The 22,982-nt window shown below is 43.3% G+C and overlaps 1 protein-coding gene across 7 annotated transcripts in view; it reads right to left on the bottom strand.

Moving 5' to 3' along the window:
- Positions 1-16,503: 16,503 nt before the first annotated feature.
- The window catches only part of csde1 (cold shock domain containing E1, RNA-binding), an 82,057-nt gene continuing 75,578 nt past the window's right edge, over positions 16,504-22,982 (bottom strand). For all 7 annotated transcript variants that reach the window (XM_055654816.1, XM_055654818.1, XM_055654821.1 and 4 more), the window contains 2 exons: positions 20,781-20,913; positions 16,504-17,509 (listed from right to left, as the gene is read on the bottom strand). In XM_055654816.1, the coding sequence (XP_055510791.1) occupies positions 17,462-17,509; positions 20,781-20,913 (181 nt within the window). In that variant the 3' untranslated portion in view covers positions 16,504-17,461. The remainder of the gene's footprint in view (positions 17,510-20,780; positions 20,914-22,982) is intronic.

Below are 22,982 nucleotides of genomic sequence, written 5' to 3'. Positions count from 1 at the left end.
TGGATTTCAGAGAAGGGAACAGGCTGTTCATTTTCTCCAGTTCACAGCCTGTTTATGCAGATATCCGTTGGTTCCTCACCGAATGTCAGGAGAGACATTTTGATCAATTTTTAATCAATGTTCGTTTATCAGGATTTAATTGTGTTCTTGCCACAGGCTTGGCTAAACAGTTCATCTCAGCAGAATGTTAGTGCCCTGTGTCTCCACAACTACCACTGTACTCCCATCGCACTCCTTCATCCACACATTGTTTGACACTGGTATTTAACACATGCACACTCAGCACGGTGAGTCAGCATTTTCACCTCGTGTCAACACTGCCATCTCATACATTGGTTGGCACTGTCATTCAATGCGTGACCTGTTGGTGCTTTCATCACATGTAATCACCCTATCATGCAACATAGAAACATGCAGCACAAGAACTGGCTCTTCGGCCCAACGATGTCTGTGCCGAACATGATGTCAAGGTGAAATAATCTCATCTGCCTGCACATGATCCATATTCCTTCATTCCCTGTATGCCATGTGTTACAAACAACCATATGGTTTAGAAGCAGACCAGTCACCTCTCAAGCCTGCTCCGATTAACTTAAGATCTTGTAAATCCAACGTATTCACAACATGCCAATCATGTCCACCAGCGGTAGCCTTTTATCTCCACGCTTATCAGAAATGTAACTGCCTATCTACCTAATCAAAGGCTCTGCTTTCACTACCCTTTGTAGAAGAGAATGTCACAAAGTCACAGATAGACACAAAGTTCTGGAGTAACTCAGCGGGTCGGGCAGCACCTCTGGAAAATAAAAATACAATCTTAATATAGCATATCTACCAGTTCCCCTTTATCCACGGCATGTGTTACTTCCTCAAATAACAACGGTAAATAATAAACACTGCTACTGTCAGCTCAGTCCACACAATTTCTCAGCAGTGTTGGCTCCTGCACATCGGGACAGCTCTGCTCTCTCCTCTCCCACAACAATAACAATTAGAACATTTAAAAGAAAGATACAAAATGATCGAGTAACTTGAATTGAGTCAGGCAGCATTCCTGGAGAGCATGGATGGGCGACGTTTGCTGTTGGCATCTTTCTTCAGACAACATGTTCTCCAGTGTTGCTGTCTGACCTGCTGGGCTACTCCAGCACTTTCTGTCTTTTTTTGTAAACCAGCATCTGCACATCCTTTTAAAAGGCAATTGGACAGATACATTAAAATGAAAGGTTTAACGAGATATGGGCAAATGGGACTATCTTAGATGGGGCATATTGGTTGGCATGGGAGCGTTGGACAGAAGGGCTTGTTTCCATGCTATATACAGTGCCCTCCATAATGTTTGGGATAAAGACACCTTATTTAATTATTTGCCTCTGTACTCCACAATTTGAGATTTGTAATATTTTTAAAAATCACATGTGGTTAAAGGACACATTGGCAGATTTTAATAAAGGCCATTTTAATACATTTTGGTTTCACCATGTAGAAATTACAACAGTGTTTATACATAGTCCCCACATTTCAGGGCACCGTAATGTTTGGGACACGGCAATGTCATGTAAATGAAAGTATTCATGTTTCGTATTTTGTTGCATATCCTTTGCATGCAATGACTGCTTGAAGTCTGCGATTCATGGACATCACCAGTTGCTGGGTATCTTCTCTGGTGATGCTCTGCCAGGGATGCATTGCAGCCATCTTTAGCTTATACATGTTTTCGGGGGCTAGTCCCCTTCAGTTTTCTCTTCAGCATATAAAAGGCATGCTCAGTTATATTCAGATTGGGTGATTGACTTGGCCACTCAAGAACTGACCATTTTTTAAGCTTTGAAAAACTCTTTTGTTGCTTTAGCAGTGTGTTTGGGATCATTGTCCTGCTGTAGAATGAACCGCCGGCCAATGTGTTTTGAGGCATTTGTTTGAACTTGAGCAGATAGGATGTGTCTGTACACTTCAGGATTCATTATGCTATTACCATCAGTAGTTGTATCATCAATGAAGATAAGTGAGCCAGTACCTTCAGCAGCCATACATGCCCAGGTCATAACGCCCCCACCACCGTGTTTCACAGATGATGTGGTATGCTTTGGATCTTGGGCAGTTCATTCTCTCCTCCATACTTTGCTCTTGCCATCACTCTGATATAAGTTAATCTTCGTCTCATTTGTTCACAAGACCTTTTTCCAGAACTGTTGTTGCTCTTTTAAGTAATTCTTGGCAAACTGTAGCCTCTGTATTTCTGTTCATGAAGTCTTCTGCGGACAGTGGTCATTGACAAATCCACACCTGACTCCTGAAGATTGTTTCTGATCTGTCCGACAGGTGTTTAGGGATTTTTCTTTATTATAGAGAGAATTCTTCCTGTCATCAGCTGTGGAGGTCTTCCTTGGCCTGCCAGTCCCTTTGCGATTAGTAGGCTCACCAGTGCTCTCTTTCTTCTTAATGATGTCCCAAACAGTTGATTTTGGTAAGCCTAAGGTTTGGCTGATGTCTCTAACAGTTTTATTCTTGATTCGCAGTCTCATAATGTCTTCTTTGTCTTTCATTGGCACAACTTTGGTCCTCATGTTGATGAACAGCAATAAAAGTTTCCAAAGGTGGTGGAAAGACTGGAGGAAAGACTGGGTGCCGAGAGCTCTCTTATACCTGCATTAAGGAGGAAATTAAACACACCTGAACAATTACAAACACCTGTGAAGTCATGTGTCCCAAACATTATGGTGCCCTGAAATGGGGGGGGATTATGTATAAACACTGCTGTAATTTCCACATGGTAAAATCAAAATGTATAAAAATGGCCTATATTCAAACCTGACAATGTGCCTTTAACTGCATGTATATTTTTCTATTACAAATCTCAAATTGTGGAGTACAGAGACAAATAAATAAATGATGGGTCTTTGTCCCAAACATTATGGAGGGCACTGTAATTCCATGACTATGACTTCAATAAACAGGAACCTGACATGCTGGACAAATGACTCATTGACACAGTTAACCAAGGGTTAAACACTTTGTGAATCCTAAGAATGTAGAAGGTCCATGTAAAAATGCAGCAGCTTTCTTTCACCTTATTGTGGCCCCAAGGTAGAGGGTGTAAACAGTTCCTACCTCCCCTTTGCTAACGCATCCCTATCCTCTCGATCTCTGCACTGTGACCGGTGTTATGCTTTAATTACACAACCTGCATCTTCCAGGATATGAGGAGTTCTGTAGTTCGCAGTGTTTAATGAAAGGGATGTGATGGCCTCTGTGAGCTCTAAGAATTCTCTGCCAGATATTTAATGACAGAATGGGAAAAAAATTATTAGTGGGACCTTCTAAGAAAATCCTAAAAGTGTACGATATTTTGTATTCCTTTTCAGAGTGGGGATAAACGTGAGGTCTGAACAAGGGAAAGGGATGGAACGATCCTCAAATTTGTTGCTTCATGCTCTGTGTTGCCCTAAGCCACAATGTTCACGATTGTCTCTTTGCTTATTCCTGTTTCCAATTCTTTAAACTTTAGAGATACTGCGCAGAAATAGGCCCTTCACCCCACCGAATCAGTGCCGACCAGCGATCACCAAGCGATCACCCTGTACACTCTTGCTATCCTACACAGTAGGGATAATTATACAAATTGCTTATACAAATTAACCTACATACCTGCACGTCTTTGGATTGTGGGAGGTAACTGGATGACCTGAAGAAAACTCACACAGGTTACAGGGAGAACAAACTCCGCACAGACAGCACTCGTAGTCACTCGGGAGACTGGTGACTAAAATTAGAGCACATGGTATTGGGGGTAGGGTGCTGACGTGGATAGAAAACTGGTTGGCAGACAGGAAGCAAAGAGTAGGAGTAAATGCGTACTTTTCAGAATGGGAGGCAGTGGCGAGTGGAGTGCCGCAAGGCTCGGTGTTGGGGCCGCAACTGTTTACCATATATATTAATGATTTGTAAGAGGGAATTAGGATCAACACTAGCAAGTTTGCGAATGACACAAAGCTGGGTGGCAGTGTGAACTGTGAAGAGGATGTTAGGAGATTGCAGGGTGACCTGGACAGGTTGGGTGAGTGGGCAGATGCGTGGCAGATGCAGTATAATATAGATAAATGTTAGGTTATCCACTTTGGCGGCAAAAACAAGGGAGCAGATTATTATCTCAAGGGGGTTAGGTTAGATAAGGGGGAAGTACAGCGAGACCTGGGTGTCCTTGTACACCAGTCACTGAAAGTTGGCATGCAGGTACAGCAGGCAGTGAAGAAAGCTAATAGAATGTTGGCCTTCATAACAAGAGTATTTCAGTATAGGAGTAAAGAGGTTCTTCTGCAGTCGTATAGGGCTCTGGTAAGACCACATCTGGAGTATTGTGTACAGTTTTGGTCTCCTAATTTGAGGAAGGATATCCTTGTGATTGAGGCAGTGCAGTGTAGGTTCACGAGATTGATCCCTGAGATGGCGGGACTGTCATATGAGGAAAGATTGAAAAGACTAGGCTTGTATTCACTGGAGTTTAGAAGGATGAGTGGGCGGATCTTATAGAAACATATAAAATTATAAAAGGACTGGACAAGCTAGATGCAGAAAAAATGTTCCCAATGTTGGGCGAGTCCAGAATCAGGGGCCACAGTCTTAGAATAAAGGGGAGGTCATTTAAGACTGAGGTGAGAAAAAAACTTTTTCACCCAGAGCTGTGAATTTGTGGAATTCCCTGCCACAGAGGGCAGTGGAGGCCAAGTCACTGGATGGATTTAAGAGAGAGTTAGATAGAGCTCTAGGGGCTAGTGGAATCAAGGGATATGGGGAGAAGGCTGGCATGGGTTATTGATTGGGGACGATCAGCCATGATCACAATGAATGGCGGTGCTGGCTCAAAATGCCGAATAGCCTCCCCTGCACCTATTTGATGGTAGGCTGCGAGGAAGGGGTGAAGAAGCAGCTCGGAGGGAAACCGCCTCCCCGACCAGGTAGGGACCTGGAAAAGTTTCCCCCTTCCCCTCCCCCCACCCACCACATAAAAGAAGACCTCCAACAAACATTTTGAAGTAACAGGACTAAAAATAAAAATAAAAAAAGGGTGAAAGGACGGACTGCAGGTGGAGCAGCCATACACAACGGCGCCCCACTCCTGCAGTCCTTTTAGAAATAGTCCTTTTAGAATTTGAAAGATCAATGTAAATGTCATTAAAGTGATAAAGGTTGAATAATTTAGTTTGCTTTAATGTGGTTCCACATGCAAATTACTAAATTCAATTAACAGATTCTTGTGGAAGCAGGTTAGACTTTCTGACACCATTTCCCACATTCCACGTTGATGAACTCCCAGCAACCTGGCTGAGAACTCACTATAAATATTTAATTAGTTCTGCTCATGAAAGATTCAGCAAGTTCAGGTCTTGTCTTGACTCATTCTGGCTTACTTTACAACCAAAGTAAAAGACCAACAGCCATGAGTTCAACTCAACTCATCGCAACTCACATTCACAGTTGCACTATACACACAGAAAAAAGGAATCGGTGATGTTTTGGGTCCAGGCCCTTCTTCAGACCTGATTAATGTCAATTGTAGTAACTATTCAGTACATGACTAATGATATTACCATTGAAACTCATCTAATTACAGCCAGTTTGTCCATACTACAGTAGGATGGCACAGTGGTGCAGCGCCAGAGACCTGGGTTTGATCCTGACTATGGGCGCTGTCTGTGTGGAGTTTGTACGTTCTCCTTGTGACTGCATGGATTTTCTCTGGGTGCTCCTCTTTCCTCCCATACACCAAAGATGTACAGGTTTCCTTCGTAATCACCTTCTCCACAGCTGGCAATTGACCATTGTGGGCGCCTTGTCCATCGGTGCCAGCTCTCATTTGTTCTGAACCATTTCATACCTCTAGTTTCCCTCTCCGCTAACTCTCAGTCTGAAGAAGGGTCTCGACCCAAAATGTCACATTCCTTTTCTCCAGAGATGGTGCGTGACCCACTGAGTTACTCCAGCATTTTGTGCCTATCGACTGGAAGAACAGTACTGCTTGTGTAACTTTCAACCTGGCATTATGCACAGGTGCAGGAGGCAGCTCCAACGAGGTCATTGATGAGGCAGAGTTGGGGAATGGTGCCAAGCTTCGTTTGAAAGTTTATTGATTTGGAAAAAAGTCCATGGTAGTGACAGGGGGTGGTCATGGTGCTCCGGTGCTGAGGTGGGGTGAGGCTTGAGCAGGTTGGTTCAAGAACCTGGTGATTATAGCTATTACTGATCCGGGTGGTGTGGGACTTTGGGGTTCTGTTGCTTCTGCCTGAAAAGCGAATGACCTGGATTCTGGGGATTCTCGACATTTGAAAAATCATTTGGAGATTTTTGAGACTGTATCTAGCAGATGAGATGAACCGGTTGATGATGGTATGTGGACTACAAACGACACCACACGAGTAAATATTAAACAAGATGAAGGACGTGATACTGGGGACAATATCCTGGTGTGAATTAAGAATTAATGAATGGACAGAAAACAGAGAGAGGAAATTAAATAAAGACACAAAATGTTGGAGTAACTGAGCAGGCAGCGGCAGAACATGGATAGGTGACGAGGACAAAACATGGCAGGAGGGTGAACACAAGCGAGGGGGGGGTTTAGATGGGCAGATGGTTGGACTAAGGCCACGCAAGGTGTGAAACAAAAGGATCATAGAGTTGCGAATTGTGCAGCTAGAGAATCTACAAAGTGTGAATAGTTTGGGGGAATGAGTGCGGGGGGGGGGGGAAGGGGAGAGTGCAAAGTCAGTCAGGGCTCAGTACAGGGGAGGAGGGAAAAATGAGGTGAGTTTAGACTTCAGAGATACAACATGGAAATAGGTCCTTCGTCCTTTGGGTGCAAGTTGAATCAAGAGTTAAAATTGGCATGTTGCAAAGGTAATGCTGTGGTTGTTATGGGAGATTTCAACATGCAGGTAGACTGGGAAAATCAGGTTGGTACTGGACCCCAAGAAAAGGAGCTTGTGGAGTGCCTCCGAGATGGATTCTTAGAGCAGCTTGTACTGGAGCCTACCAGGGAGAAGGCAATTCTGGGTTTAGTGTTGTGTAATGAACCAGATTTGATAAGGGATCAAGGTAAAGGGGCCATTACGAGGTAGTGACCATAATATGATAAGTTTTAATCTACAATTTGAGAGGGAGAAGGGAAAATCGGAAGTGTCAGTATTACAGTTGACCAAAGGAAACTATGGGGCCATGAGGGAGGAGCTGGCCAAAATTGACTGGAAAGATACTCTAGCAGAGATGACAGTGGAACAACAATGGCAGGTATTTCAGGGAATAATACAGAAGGTGCAGGATCAGTTCATTCCAAAGGGGAAGAACGATTCTAAGGGGAGTAAGAGGCGACCGAGGCCGACAAGGGAAGTCATGAACAGTATAAAAATAAAAGAGAAGTATAACAGCAAAGATGAGCGGGAAGCCAGGGGATTTGAAAACTTTTAAAAAGCAAGGGAAGATAACTAAACAGGCAATACGGGGAGAAAAGATGAGGTATGAAGGCAAGCTAGCCAAGAATATAAAGGAGGATAGTAAAAGCTTGTGAAGAGGAAAAAAGTTAGTTAAGACCAAAGTTGGACCCTTGAAGACAGAAACAGGTGAATTAATTATGGGGAACAAGGAAATGCCAGACAAGTTGAACAGGTACATTGGATCTGCCCTCACTGAGGAAGACACAAACAATCTCCCAGATGTACTAGTGGCCAGAGGACCTAGGGTGACGGAGGAACTGAAGGAAATTCACATTAGTCAGGAAATGATGTTGGGTAGACTGATGGGACTGAAGGCTGATAAATCCCCAGGGCCTGATGGTCTACATCCCAGGGTACTTAAGGTAGTGGCTCTATAAATCGTGGATGCATTGGTGATCATTTTTCAATGTTCTATAGATTCAGGATCAGTTCCTGAGGATTGGAGGGTAGCTAATGTTATCCCACTTTTTAAGAAAGACGGGAGAGAGAAAACAGTGAATTAGAGACCAGTTAGCCTGACATCGGTGGTGGGGAAGATGCTGGAGTCAATTATAAAATATGAAATAGCGGCACATTTGGATAGCAGTAATAGGATCAGTCCGAGTCAGCATGGATTTACGAAGGGGAAATCATGCTTGACTAATCTGGAATTTTTTGAGGATATAACTAGGAAACTGGACAAGGGAGAGCCAGTGGATGCAGTGTACCTGGACTTTCAGAAAGCATTTGATAAGGTCCCACATCGGAGATTAGTGGGCAAATCAGAGCACATGCTATTGGGGGCAGGGTGCTGACATGGATCGAAAATTGGTTGGCAGACAGGAAACAAAGAGTAGGGATTAACGGGTCCCTTTCAGAATGACAGGCAGTGACTAGTGGGGTACCGCAAGGCTCGGTGCTGGGACCGCAGCTATTTACAATATACATCAATGATTTAGATGAAGGGATTAAAAGTAACATTAGAACATTTGCAGATGACACAAAGCTGGGTGGCAGTGTGAACAGTGAGGAGGATGCTATGAGGATGCAGGGTGACTTGGACAGAGTGAGCAGATGCATGGCATCACATCACTCCAGTCCTCAAACAACTTCACTTGCTTCCCATCTCCCACCGGATCACCTACAAAATCCTGATCCTCACCTACAAAGCCCTCCACCATCTGGCCCCCCCATATCTCACTGACCTCTCCCCCTACCAACCCTCACGGTCCCTCAGATCCACATCAGCCGGTCTCCTCTCCATCCACAAGTCCAACCTCCGCAGTTTTGGGGGCACAGCCTTCTCCAGGGCAGCTCCCAGGCTCTGGAACTCCCTCCCCCAACTGATCCGCAATTCCGTGTCCCTCACCATCTTCCAGTCCCGCCTCAAGACCCATCTCGTCACCTCTGCCTATCCTTAGCCCCACGTCCCCCTCCCTTTTCATCTGTGCTTGAATTGCCTCATATTGTGTTTTGAATTGAATTATGTCTTTAATTTGTGTACTAGTCATGTCTCTACTATTTATTTCATTCCCCTTACATGTTTTTCATCTACTTGCTAAATTTTTTGTAAGGTGTCCTTGAGACTCTTGAAAGGCGACCATAAATAAAATGTATTATTATTATTATTATTATTATTAAAGTGGATAAATGTGAGGTTATCCATTTTGATGGCAAGAACAGGAAGGCAGATTATCTGAATGGTGTCAAGTTAGGAAAAGGGGAAGTACACGATCTGGGGGTCCTTGTTTATCAGTCACTGAAAATAAGCATGCAGGTACAGCAGGCAGTGAAGAAAGCTAACGGCATGTTGGCCTTCATAACAAGAGGAGTTGAGTATAGGAGCAAAGAGGTCCTTCTGCAGTTTACAGGACCCTTTTGAGACCACACCTGGAGTATTCTGTGCAGTTTTGGTCTTTAATTTTGAAGAAGGACATTCTTGCTATTGAGGGAGAGTGATGTAGGTTCACAAGGTTAATTCCCGGGGTGGCAGGACTGTCATATGTTGATAGAATGGAGCGACTGGGCTTGTATACACTGGAATTTAGAAATATGAGAAGGGTTCTTACTGAAACACATAAGATTATTTAATGATTGACCACGCTAGAGGCAGGAAACATGTTCCCGATGTTGGGGGAGTCCAGAACCAGGGGCCATAGTTTAAGAAGTGATGGGCCATTTAGAACGGAGATGAGGAAAAACCTTTTCACCCAGACAGTTGTGAATCTGTGAAATTCTCTGCCTCAGAAAGCAGTGGAGGCCATTCTCTGGATGCTTTCAAGAGTTAGATAGAGCTCTTAAAGATAGCGGAGTCAAGGGATATGGGGAGAAGGCAGAAACGGGGTGGATGATCAACCATGATCACAATGAATGGCGGTGCTGGCTTGAAGGGCCGAATGGCCTACTCCTACACCTATTGTCTATTGACTAGTGATCACCCCGTAAACTAGCACTATTTTACACATTATGGACTATTTAGAATTTACAGAAGCCAATTAACCTACAAACCTGCAAACACGTTGGAGTTTGGGTAGCAACCAGAGCACCTGGAGTAAACCCACATGGTCACAGGGAGAACGTACAAACTCCGTACAGACAGCACCCGTACTCTGGTAACTCTACTGTTGAGCAACTGTGCTGAAGAAATGAAAGTGTCATTAATGGTTTTGACTTGTGTGCTGCAGGGTCCGTGCTGGGACCTCAGTTGTTCAATCCACATCATGAGTTTGATGAAATTATCAGGAAATATTGTGCCTTGTAATCTGCTTGGTTTAGACATCGGGAACAATCTTCCTGCATTTAGCCTGTCCAATCCCTTAAGAATTTTGTAAGTTTCTATAAGATCCCGCCTCAATCTCCTAAATTCTAGCAAGTACAATCCGAGTCTATCCAGTCTTTCTTAATAAGAAAGTCCTGACATCCCAGGAATCAGTCTCGTGAACCATCTCTGTACTCCCTCTATGCTATGGCAATAATGTCCTTCCTCAGATACTGGAGACCAAAACTGTACGCAATACTCCAGGTGTGGTCTCACCAAGACCCTGTACAACTGCAGCAGAACCTCCCTGATCCTATACTCAAATCCTTTTGCTATGAATGCCAACATACTATTCGCTTTCTTTACTGCCTGCTGCACCTGCATGCCTACTTTCAATGACTGGTGTACCATGACACCCAGGTCTCGTTGCATCTCCCCTTTTACTAATCGGCCACCATTTAGATAATAGTCAGCTTTCCTGTTTTTGCCACCAAAGTGGATAAGCTCACATTTAGCCATATTATACTGCATCTGCCATGCATTTGCCCACTCACCCAGCCTATCCAGTCACCTTGCAGCCTCCTAGCATCCTCATCACAGCTAACACTGCCCCCCAGCTTCGTGTCATCCGCAAACTTGGAGATGGTGCATTCAATTCCGTCGTCCAAATCATTAATATATATTGTAAATAGCTGGGGTCCCAGCACTGAAACTTGCGGTACCCCACTAGTCACTGCCTGCCATTCTGAAAAGGACCCGTTTACTCCTACTCTTTGCTTCCTGCCTGCCAGCCAATTAAAGCATGGAATAATCTCCACCCTACTATAGTTACCCAACCAGATGTAACTAAATTTAAAGTAGCTATTTCTTCCCAATAATCCTTTCTGGCTTAAGTCCTCCCTCCACCACCTCCAGTTTAAATTCCATTTGGAATATTTTGGAGGACCAAGAAACCAAGAAGAAACAAGAAACCAAGACATCAGGAAATGCAGATGTTGGTGTACAAAAACCTCCCAAAATACTGGAATAACACAGCAGGTCAGGCAGCATCGCTGACAGACATGGATAGATGACGTTTCGGGTCGGGACCCTTCTTCAGACTCAATCTCTCTCACTCATATGAATTGTTACATCACAATCCATATCCTCACTTGGTATCACTATCCAGACGCCCCTCAATCCTCCACGCACAAGTCAAGTCTCGTAATATGGGATAATGAGGTTATTCAACATTCATCTCCCTTTTTACCAATATTCATGTCCCCTTGGTAGAGTTAAGCAGCGCAGACTGTTCTCAGAATGCGTGCTGCAGCACAGCACCAAGATGTTTTGGATGCAGCTTAAATGTACATCACTCTGTTCTGTCATCTTCCTTTGTTTCTTCCTTCAGGAAACCAAGCAGGAGTAGTATGAAAAGATGCAGGTGGAGGAGGGAAGGTTGGAGGGAGTAAATGACGGCGATGGTAGTGTTGTTATTGTTTCCATGTTTCCTTTTTCTCCTTCTCCCTGCTCCCGTCCGACAGATGGTACAAAGATGTGAAAGCGTTTACCATCCTGAAAAAAACCCACGCGGTCACGTGGAGAACGTACATACTCCGTACAGACAGCACCCATAGTCAGGATAGAACCCGGGTCGCTGGCGCTGTGAGGAAGCAACTCTACCGCTGCGCCACCGTGCAACCCCCAAATTGATGTATAGTACTATCTGATCTTATTGAATAGAATGTAAAACTACACTTTTCATTGTACCTTGGGAAATATGACTACATTAAACCTAAACCTTATTTAAGAACACTGTGTTTCTAAACCTACTTACATATGCCTGAGCATGGCAGATATCTCGGATGTTGTAGTAATGAAAGCAGCTATTATTCTGCGTTATAAACTGGAAGTTAACCTAATTCATGACATATATTAAAAGTTTACCAATTGTAGTGACTATAAGTACCAAAAAACTCAAAGTGCAGTTACTGTTGTATTGTGTTTGTAAAGGCCATCAAGAATGTACATTTGCCATTGACCTTTAATCCAGTTTCGGATCAACGTTTATATTCTGGATTTGTCTGCTGAGTAAACTAGCTGCCAACAAGACATGGAAATCGAACACCTAATGCAATTAATCAGACTCTGGCAGGACAACCAACAAAGAAAGTATATGATTGAATAAACAGTGATATCAGTACATTCTGTGCATTAATGCTGCATTTCACATACTGTTAAAATAGTGATATCCATGTCTAACCTTATCATTGAATGTATGTTCCAAAGCTGTTCTGGATTCCGTTGGCTGGGAAACAGGATTTACAATCAAAGATGATGTAAATACTCAAAAGACTGTGGCGGTGAAGAATTACAGGATATTTTGAAACATCACCTAGATCTAGACCAAGGGGGGCACAGTGGCACAGCGGTAGAGTTGCTGCTAAACAGTGCCTGTAGTGCCGGAGACCCGGGTTCTATCCTGACCACAGGTGCTGTCTGTACGGAGTTTGTATGTTGGCCCTAAGACCACGTTTAGTTTCTCTGAGATCTTCGGTTTCCTCCCACACTCCAAAGACATACTGGTTTGTAGGTAATTTGACTTTGTATAAGTGTAAATTGTCCTCAGTGTGTGCACGATAGTGTTAATGTGAGGGGATCGCTGGTCAGTGCGGACTAAATGGGCCGAAGGGCCTATTTCCGCGCTGTATCTCTAAACTGCTATTTTTGCAGCTAACCAGTGGTTTGCATCTTGCAGTGCATTTCTGTTCATGAAGTCTTCTGTGGACAGTGACATTGACAAATCCGCACCTGACTCCTGCAGTGTTCCTGATCTGCCAGAGAGATGTTTTTTCCCCCTTTATTATCAGCCTTAGAGGTCCTTCTTGGCCTGCCTGTCCCATTGCGATTAGTAAGCTCACCAGTGCTCTTTCTTCTTTATGATATTCCAAACAGTTGATTTTGGTAAGCCAAAGGTTTGGCTGATGTCTCTGACAGTTTTATTCTTGTTTCTCAGTCTCATGATGGCCTCTTTGACTTTAATTGGCACAACTTTGGTCCTCATGTTGATAAACTGCAATAAAAGTTTCCAAAGGCGATGGAAAGATTGGAGGAAAGACTAGGCGCCGAGAACTCTTTTACATGAATTAAGGAGGCAATTAAACACACCTGAGCAATTACAAACACCTGTGTAGGCACGTGTCCCAAACATTATGGTGCCCCGAAATGGGGGGGGGGGGGGGGGGGGAGACTGGAATTTCTACATGGTGAAATCAAAATGTATAAAAATACCCTTTAATAAAATCTGACAATGTGTACTCTAACCACATGCGATTTTTTTTATATATTACAAATCTCAAATTGCGGAGTACAGAGGCAAATAAATAAATGATGGGCCTTTGTCCAAACATTATGGAGGGCACTGTATTTTGCTTCAGCAGCTTCCACACATACGGTATGAAAGTTGACTTCTCTAACTTCAACCCTTGATTTCTCTCTCCACCACCCCCCCCCCTTCTCCGACCAGTCTTACTGTTGCCGACTGGATGTTATCTGCTGCTTTGTTACCTTCTCCCAGCTAACAATGATCTATTCTACATTTTCTTTGATCTCCATTCTCTTTGTGGTATTTTCATTTTACACTTCCTTATCCATGTAACTCCCTCTCCCGACATCAGTCTGAAAGGTCTCGACCCGAAACGTCATCCATTCCTTCTCTCCAGAGATTCTGTCATCCCGCTGAGTTACTCCAGCATTGTGTGTCCATCTATTGTTCACTTTATCTATGTCTCTCATGATTTTATAAGCCAGAGGGCACCCTCCACCACCCTCTCAAACATGTCCTGGGATCAATAGACAATGCGGAGATGTAGTAACAGGGGAAGAAAGTCCTTCCATTCTGTCACCTGTTATTATGCTTCAACCCCAGCAACACATCAGAAGAAATACATATAAAATAATTCAGAACATTGCTGTTTGGGTGGGCCACTTTGGCAGTGAACTCCATTTATTGGCATTCATTATTTGACTCACCAAATTATAAAATGTTACCAGTGTATCAATTGGTAGCAATCTTGACTCAGACAGAATCCAAAAAGTAGCCTGACATTGTAGGTTGACATGACTGCATGTCTAAGGTTCTTTTGTATGGGGATCAAACAAACAATTAAATCTCTCTCATGCACACAAGTTCACCCGACACTCGTAGTAACACCTTGACAGGGAATTATCTCAACGCTTGAAATTACTTCAAGGCTGCATGCAAACTTGCATTCCCCGTGTTATTGGAGTGACAGAAGATACAAGAGTCTCATATGGAAAGTTCTAAAACTGATGTGCAATACTAATCCAAGTGGAGAAATCAGAGGTCCCATCTGCCCTCAAGGATGCAAATTAACCTATGGCACAACACACTTCTTGTACAATCTTCCCACACTCCGGTCTTATTCCAAGTATACAATTTGTACCAGTTCAACATAAACTTCCTGGCAAGTGCCATTCCAATCCTAAATGGAGACACCTTGTGGCTGGTAGCGCACTGCATGACAATGCCAACTAGGGAAGAATGAGGCAGGCGGTTCACAAGCAGCACAATAACTGGATACAATGTCCTGGAGATGGTGTCTATGAAAGGTGCCAGACCCACCAAGCTGCCAAGTCACACTTCCATACAACGAATTCTCTTGGCTTTACACATACCAAAACATGTCGACTCATCTGACAAACATACTCATCTCCTTGTCATTGTTGCCTTTACACCAGTAACATTGGCAGAGGAACGGAGATGGGCATAGTCTTCATCTTCACTCACGCAAAGAGCCAAAAATGTGTTCTGCCCAGCAAACTGGATCATGTGCTTCCAGATCTGGTTCCGCATCAAAGCCCTACTGGCTCCTAGTTCTTCTCAAAAACTAGCCACTCTCAACAGATGTCGCTGCCCCCTTAAAGCTTCGTTCTCCATGCCTCCATCTTTCACCAGCTCGTGTTCATACCCATCCCTATTTGCCCTCATGTATTCCCCTTTCTTCAGCCACACCAGTAATATCTGTAACTGTGGCTATTGAAATGTCAGTCAAGATCATGTTTAATCCCAGTGTCACCTCACTTTGACAATGTCCTTTTTATTGCCAACACTGGTTTCTTAGTTAAAATTTCCAAATAGTCATACGATAAAGCACCATCTCCTATTTCTTACCTACATACTACTTGTTTGATACCATCCAAAGAGATACATGCAGTAACTACATTCCAGTTTATGTCTGTTCCATCTCCAATTAGTCTTTGCTCATCAGGCAGCAAATATATATTTTTAATTCTCAATTCAGTTTCACAAAGACCTCCTGCGAAGCCTTCAACTTTATCTCTCCTCTTGATAGCTCCCCAAACTGACCTTAGTGTACCATCTTGGTGCAGACAGATGTTTTGATTATAAATCTGCTCTGTAAATATTAATTCTAGCATGGCACGAATTTAACTGTGCTTCAGCTCACCAATATCCTTGCAATAATTTGGCCACATTGTTGTTTTGACAAGTCTGTAACCTTCCATCACACAAACTTGAGCTGGTCTAAAACTATTCCACAGACTGACTTGCCGGGTGACCAGATCACCAACTGCCCGCACATTATTATACACTGGCTTCCAATTCAACACCTCACTGTAACACCTCATTGCAAATCCCATTCACTACACACATTTCTGACAAAGTGATACGAGATCTGGCGTTGGAGCAGAATCTTTTGCTAATGAGGAAAATATTTCTGGAATTCTTTCCCTCTGCAACTCTCCATTTAATTTAAACATTTTGTTCACCAGCATCAATATCTCTTATGTAGCTTATTATCAGGTTTGATTTAACCATGTACATGTGAAGCATCCGTCTTAAAGGAACCAATTAAATGCAGATAATTGAAGGTTTGAGATGTTGTGTAGGGGCCAGTTTGTTGTATTATATGAAACTTTCTATTCTTCACCCTTCCCCCTACCATAAAAAAACCCTCCATTTCAGAAAGTGGCAGAATTCTGGAACAGGCAGCGACAAAACAAGTAATTCTTTTACCGGACTTTATTGACAATCTTAGTTGAAACAAACGTTTCATGCTCACCCGCATTTACCTAGATTCTCCGCAATTTCAACTGTAAAGTTCCTGGCCGGTGCTTTGTTTGTTTGTAACTCGGGGACGCAGTCTATACCAAATCAATTATCCAAGTTTAAGCAGTGTATTCCATAGAAAGATTGTCACTGAATGACAATGTGTAGTCAGTCATCTGGGTAGACAAAGTCCACTCAAGAGTTCAAAATTTATGGTAAAACTTTTTATTCTAGTTTCTTTTTCATGACCATTAACAGGGACACAGGAGAAAGCCAGGAGTTGTTTTCCCTTCTTGCAAGAACAAAGCATTCTCCAGTTTAGACAAACCCCAAACTGTGAGCAGAGGCGAAACAGAAACGGGATACTGCCTCTGCCCCACATCAACATCAATTAAATTCCTGATCTTATTTGGTATAGGAACACAGACCAGTCTTTTTGATTACTAATGCTTGATATCAACTAGTCTCCCTGTTTCTATGCAAAAGGCATATATACAGTACCAACGATTAACATTTCCACCTTGATGCATTAATATACTTTAAAAAAAAATTCAGCCGCTTCCTTTTCCATTCGGCATTACACAGGGTGCCCTTCGTGGGAAATAACAGTGATATTTGTTTTTATGCACAAATCTGTTAGTTTCTGGAATAGGGAAAATGTGTTCCAAGGCTGCAGTGCTCCACGGCATCAACAAACTTGTACTGAAAGGTTTAATGAAAGCCAGCACTCATGGCACTTGTGTTTCAGTTGTATAGCTTTTTCTTTTTCAGATTTCTCTCATTACTAACAAAGGCAAATTAACTTAAATTTCAAATTAGCATTGATGTAAGATGCTTTTTTTGATTTTAAATCAAGCTCCTATAAGGTTGTGAAACTAAGGCTTTCTGCTCATTCATTGCCCCAACCGAGCCTGTGCGGCGACATTTTTTTTTTAAACGTTTTTTTTTGTTTTTGCTTCGTTTTGTACTTTTTTTTTTAAGCTTTTGATAAAAGCACAGACAAGTGGTAGAACTGTAGTTTTGCTTGAAAATAGATAAATTGTGCTCCATTTTCCATGTTGGACTAGGAAACACAAGAGGGCGGTGGAGGCAGATAACCTTGCGTAAACCCTTCCCTCCCCGAAGATACTGCATTGGGTAATGTGCTTGCTGGGGGAAGAAAATAAATCAATCTATGACTCCTGCTTGACGAATCTTTCTCTCCACGGTAAATCCCTGCAAGATAAAACACAAAATGGTTAATTTTACAATACTGGATACACCAGAACCAAGTTAACATACACAGGCTTTAGAATTTTTATTTTTTAATTTAAATTGTGTAGACTGCCACGTTGGCCATAAACCAGTATGATAAAACACAGGAAATAAATTCTACTCACTGTAACTGCTAATTGTGAGCTGATCTGGAATTATTGTCTAACTTAATTTGCAAGTCAAACTTGCAATGGTTAAAGTGATCAAAAATAACCCTAGTGTAGTTGACGGACTGCAAGTGCTCTACTGTAGTTGATTCACAAAGACGAGGGGCTGGCAGCCCATCCCCACACTCCACCCCACCCCTCCTCCGTTTCTGCTTCACTGAATGGAACAACAATGCTTCTCCAAGTGGCAAAGTCCAAATGTCACAAATAAACAATTTCGTAATTCCAGATGTTATGCATCTGCAGGGCAATATTTTGAGGAAGGTGTTGGGGAAAGAGAGAGGAAGGGGACAGTGTAATTCTCTATTGAGGCTTCCAGCTGCTCAGATTTTGTTCGAGTGAAAAGTTGGTTGGATAGAACAGTTGGTTGGATAGGTTCTGTAATCTACAATACCCAATCTTCCCATATGGACCCAGAAAACTGTTTAAAACAACATTCTCAACCAAGGAAACAAAGATTTTGCCATCACTACTGCAGCCTCATCCCAAAAATTAATGTTAACAAAGTGTCAATACAATTCTTGGGGCTCAGTTTTATGTCAAATTAGATGGTTATTCTGGGAAAGGGACTGAGAAGTGGGCTATAATTGTTTAATTTCTTCAGAACCATGAACCTATTCTACAATTTAAAAAAAACTCGACACCCACGGGAGGGTGTGAAATGCCCTCTGAATAAAAATTCCACGTTTCATTTCTCTATTGAAGCTTCCAGCTGTTTAAATTTTGGCAGCGTTTACAGTCAGTAGGATAGAATAGATAATAGTGTTTCACAGACTACAATGCATACCACAACCACATTCTGCCAGTCAGTTCTCCTACTCAAGCCCATTTCCTTATTTGCCAAATCATTGACTTTTGTAGAAAGTGGTGTAATATGCAGCAACACAAAGGTCAGGAAGAAATGACAAAAGGATACTCGGAAGTGGGAAGGTGAACTGATCAACTTTACTGTTTCAGTGAGGAAGATAAACTTCCTTACAACTCAGAGTAAAACAGCCTCAGAACTTTAATCCAGAGATTACCTCCGCTTTCAGTTTGCATTATAATCAACTTAAACGTGATGCAGTTAAAAAAAGAATCCCAAATTTTATGATGGAAAATATAGTCGACTACATTTGGATGAAAGTGCTAAACTGACATCTAAATAATGCTTCAAATGCTCTGGGTGCATCTTGTTCACTGAGGCACAAGGATTAAAGTCCAGTCAATTATTTGCATTATTATGACCTCAATGTTTAATAAACTGCATTTAAAAACAAAATCAGATTGAAGAGGCTTCTACTAATGACAATTTTTTTTCAATTGTTCAGCCATTGAAGGGAAATTCTAACTGGAGACTCTGCAACTTCACTTTTCCAATCAGTTTGCCACATGAAATGTGATCAAACATTTTGCTAGGATCCATGTAATCTATAGAAGGCAGCAAAAATTCAATTTCTAGTCAAATATCATCTTCCTTTACATCCATGTGGACTCTCCTCGTTTAATCTATGCCTTCCAAACTCTATTCTCCCTCAGTTTCCCCCCAATAATTTGCCCACTATGGACATGACATTAGAAGACATCTACATTCTGTCTGATCGTTTTCAGTAACAATAACAATGGTTCCAAGCCAACAGGCTTGTCACAACGATTGTCCCGAGCTGCAGCAATCTCCTCACAGGCTTCTCTCAATCACCTGGGATACATTTCAGTCAGATCCATCCATTTACTTCAGGTTACAGGACCTTTAATATTTGCTCTCCATATATGAATCACCTGCCTCTTCCCCAGTTAATGTTTGTAACATCTTTCCTCTTGTCCATACAAAATAGCAATTTGGTATCCTATTATATATACTTAGATACATAGACAATAGGTGCAGGCGTAGGCCATTTGGCCCTTCAAGCCAGCAACGCCATTCATTGTGATCATGACTGATCACCCACAATCAGTACCCCATTCCTGCCTTCTCCCAATATCCCTTGATTGTGCTAGCCCTAAGAGCTCTATCTAACTCTCTTTTGAATGCATCCAGTGAATTGGCCTCCAGTGCCTTCGGAGGCAGAGAATTCCACAAATTCACAATTCTGTGAAAAAGTTTTTCCTCATGTCAATTTTAAATGACCTACCCCTTATTCTTAAACTGTGGCCCCTAGTTCTGGACTTCCCCAATATCGGGAACATGCTTCCTGCATCTAGCAATATTCTGCAATATTCTGCACCCAAATTTCCTTCTCTTGCTTCACCCTAAGCTTTTGCCCTTCAACATCTGCTGGTAGGTGGGGGTGCTAGTGTAGATTTGGTGGCTTGCACATTGGAAAAATTCTAGAGAATAACTGTTAGAAACATAGAAAATAGGTGCAGGAGTAGGCCATTCGGCCCTTCGAGCCTGCACCGCCATTCAATATGATCAGGGCTGATCATCCAACTCAGTAGCCTGTACCTGCCTTCTCTCCATACCCCCCGACCCCTTTAGCCACACAAGGGCCCTCTTAAATATAGCCAATGAACTGGCCTCAACTACCTCCTGTGGCAGAGAGTTCCAGAGATTTACCACTCTGTGTGAAAAATGTTTTTCTCATCTTGGTCCTAAAGGATTTCCCCTTTATCCTTAAACTGTGACCCCTTGTCCTGGACTTCCCCAACATCGGGAACAATCTTCCTGCATCTATCCTGTCCAACCCCTTAAGAATTTTGTAAGTTTCTATAAGATCCCCCCTCAATCTTCTAAATTCTAGCGAGTACAAGCCGAGTACAAGCTGTTACAGGTATAAAGTGAATAGCTCTATCACTTTCATCCTAAAAAAAAATCAATCTTGCAGCTTGAGCAATAATAGTTATCAAGTAATTGCTTATATTCCATATCCCAAAAAATGGCATCCATCAAAGCAAATTAAAAAACAAATTTAAACTACAGAGAACTTGTGTACTATGCCAAAGAATTACAGGCAATTGGTTTGTAATCACCATTACATAATGGTGATCCATATCAATGGTAGAGAGAAATATCAGATGCAAGTTAAAGCAATAGCCGATGAATATTCACCAGCAGTGAGGGACACTGGCTGATCAATAGCATTTACCTTGGTGTTATCGGGTCCCTTTGGCTGGCGAACCACAACCAATTTTGGAGCACTTGCGTCATCCAAGGTGATGCTCTTCAAACGATGTACTAAGCGATCAGGACGTGGTGCTGCCACGAGCTTTTGACCTTCACTAAAAAGGAGAAATACACATGTTAGGTGTGAGTATTTTAAGTTGCTTTATGAGGCCGCATAAAACCGTGCACAGTTAAAGGCAGAAAAGAGTTGAGCCATTAGTTCAAAATTCTTTTACTACACTAATTATCCTTGCTCAAATTGAGAGAGCGGCTATTGTGGATAAGCAAGTTGTTAATTAGTTCTCAAATAGGATATTTTAACACCACATTAGGCAATTCTAATTTAACATCTAACAGCAAACAGGAACATCTTGAATGATGTGGTTAAAAAAACAAACTATAGGGGGATTTAAACTTATGATCTTCTGACACTAAGGAACATTCAGTGAGAAAATAAATATGCTATGCCAATCATAGGAAATATTTACAAACCATCAATTTTGCAATTTGCAAAGGATGCGTCTTAAATTACTTTCTTTGTGGTTACAGGTGCACAACCTTTTATCCGAAAACCTTGGGACCAGACACTTGTCGGATTTCCGAATGGAAGATTTTTAGCGTAGATTAGGTAGGTAGCGCGGGCGGCTTGAAAAGTCTGGAGCGGCTGCCTCCTCCCCGGAGACCGGGGAATCATTGCTTAAATGTTAGTCAGTTAGGAGGGATTTTATGTGGTGGGTGGGGGGGGGGGGGGGGGGGGGGGGGGGAAGGGGGAAACTTTATTTTTTAGTCCCCTACCTGGTCGGAGAGGCGGGGAGCGGGGCAATGCCTTACCGAGTCACTGTGCAGAGCACTCAGTAAGCTCGGAGCGCTATGGCCGCTAACTCCCAACTTTGTGGAGCTGGGGGCTGCGGGCATCCGGCCGCGGGCGGCGCCGGTTGAAGCTCCGATCCCGGCAACTCTACCCCTGGCTGCGAGGCGCTCCAAATCCAGCACCGCTCGCGGCCGGACGCCCGTAGCCCCAGCACCGCGATGTTGGGAGTCGGCGGCATCACAGCGCTGGGATACCAGCGGGGAGCGGGCAATGCCTTACTGGGTCACCGTGTGGTAAGCTCCGGAGCGCTGTGGGCGCCGACACACAACATCGCGGATCTGGGGCTGCGGACGTCCGGCCGCGGGCCGCGATGGATTTGGAGCGCCGCGCAGCCAGGGGTAGAGTTGCCGGGGTCGGAGCTACAACCAGCGCCGCCCGTTGCCGGACGCCCGCAGCCCCAGCTGGGAGTTGGCGGCCACAGCGCTGCGGAGCTTACTGCATGGCGACCCGGTAAGGCATTGACTGCTCCCTGCCTCTCCGACCAGGTAGGGGATTAAGAATTAAGGTTTCCCCCTTCACCCCCCCCTTCACATAGAAGCCCTCCAAACTAACTGACTAACATGTAAGCAATGATTTACAGATGTTTAAGTGTCTCCCCGGTCTCCGGGGAGGAGGCAGCCGCTACAGTACAGACCTGGGTTGACCGTGGGTCGTTTCGGGTCACGTTTGGCGCCAAACGCGAGCTTTGGTGTGCTGACGACATCCTGGAAAAAATGGCCGGTTTTCGGAGTTTTTCGGTTTCCGGAACACCGGATAAAAGGTTGTGCACCTGTAGTACAATTGTACTGCAAACATTCAAGCAACAGCAACGTATTCTAAACTAAGATTCTTGATAACGCGAGCAATGAAAGATCATGGGTAGATGGAAAAAACAAGATGCTGAGCTGAGATTACAATCAGCAGAGAAATTATGCCAAACCTAACCTGGCATCCAGAAATGGCAATAGTTCAGCTCCGGCTACTGGACCCCGATTGAATACTCGCTTCCACTCACCAGGGCTCACATTCCCCTGTTCCCTTTTAACTCACCGGGTTCTGTTTGCTCACATTCCCTTGAATCCCACTGGCCCACAAAAAAATATTCTACGTAACATCTTTAAAAAGTGAATTAATTGTGTTGGTGTTAACAGAACATCTGGCAGTTTGGATAATCTGCTGAACCAGAACCAAAGTACCGAGTGTGCTGAATTAATAGCGTTTCATTGTAAACGGTGGAGCAGCCTCTAGGGCCAAGGAGCCAACTCCTAACTTCTGTGCAAGCGATTTCAACTGCAGTAAAGGAGACTTTGTTTGATCCTCTCACAAACTAGCCTC

The sequence above is a fragment of the Leucoraja erinacea genome, chromosome 24 (genome assembly GCF_028641065.1).
Source record: "Leucoraja erinacea ecotype New England chromosome 24, Leri_hhj_1, whole genome shotgun sequence".
Lineage (NCBI taxonomy): Eukaryota > Metazoa > Chordata > Chondrichthyes > Rajiformes > Rajidae > Leucoraja > Leucoraja erinaceus.
The sequence above is the reverse complement of the archived record's forward strand: the minus strand, read 5'-3'. Positions and strand labels throughout refer to the sequence as shown.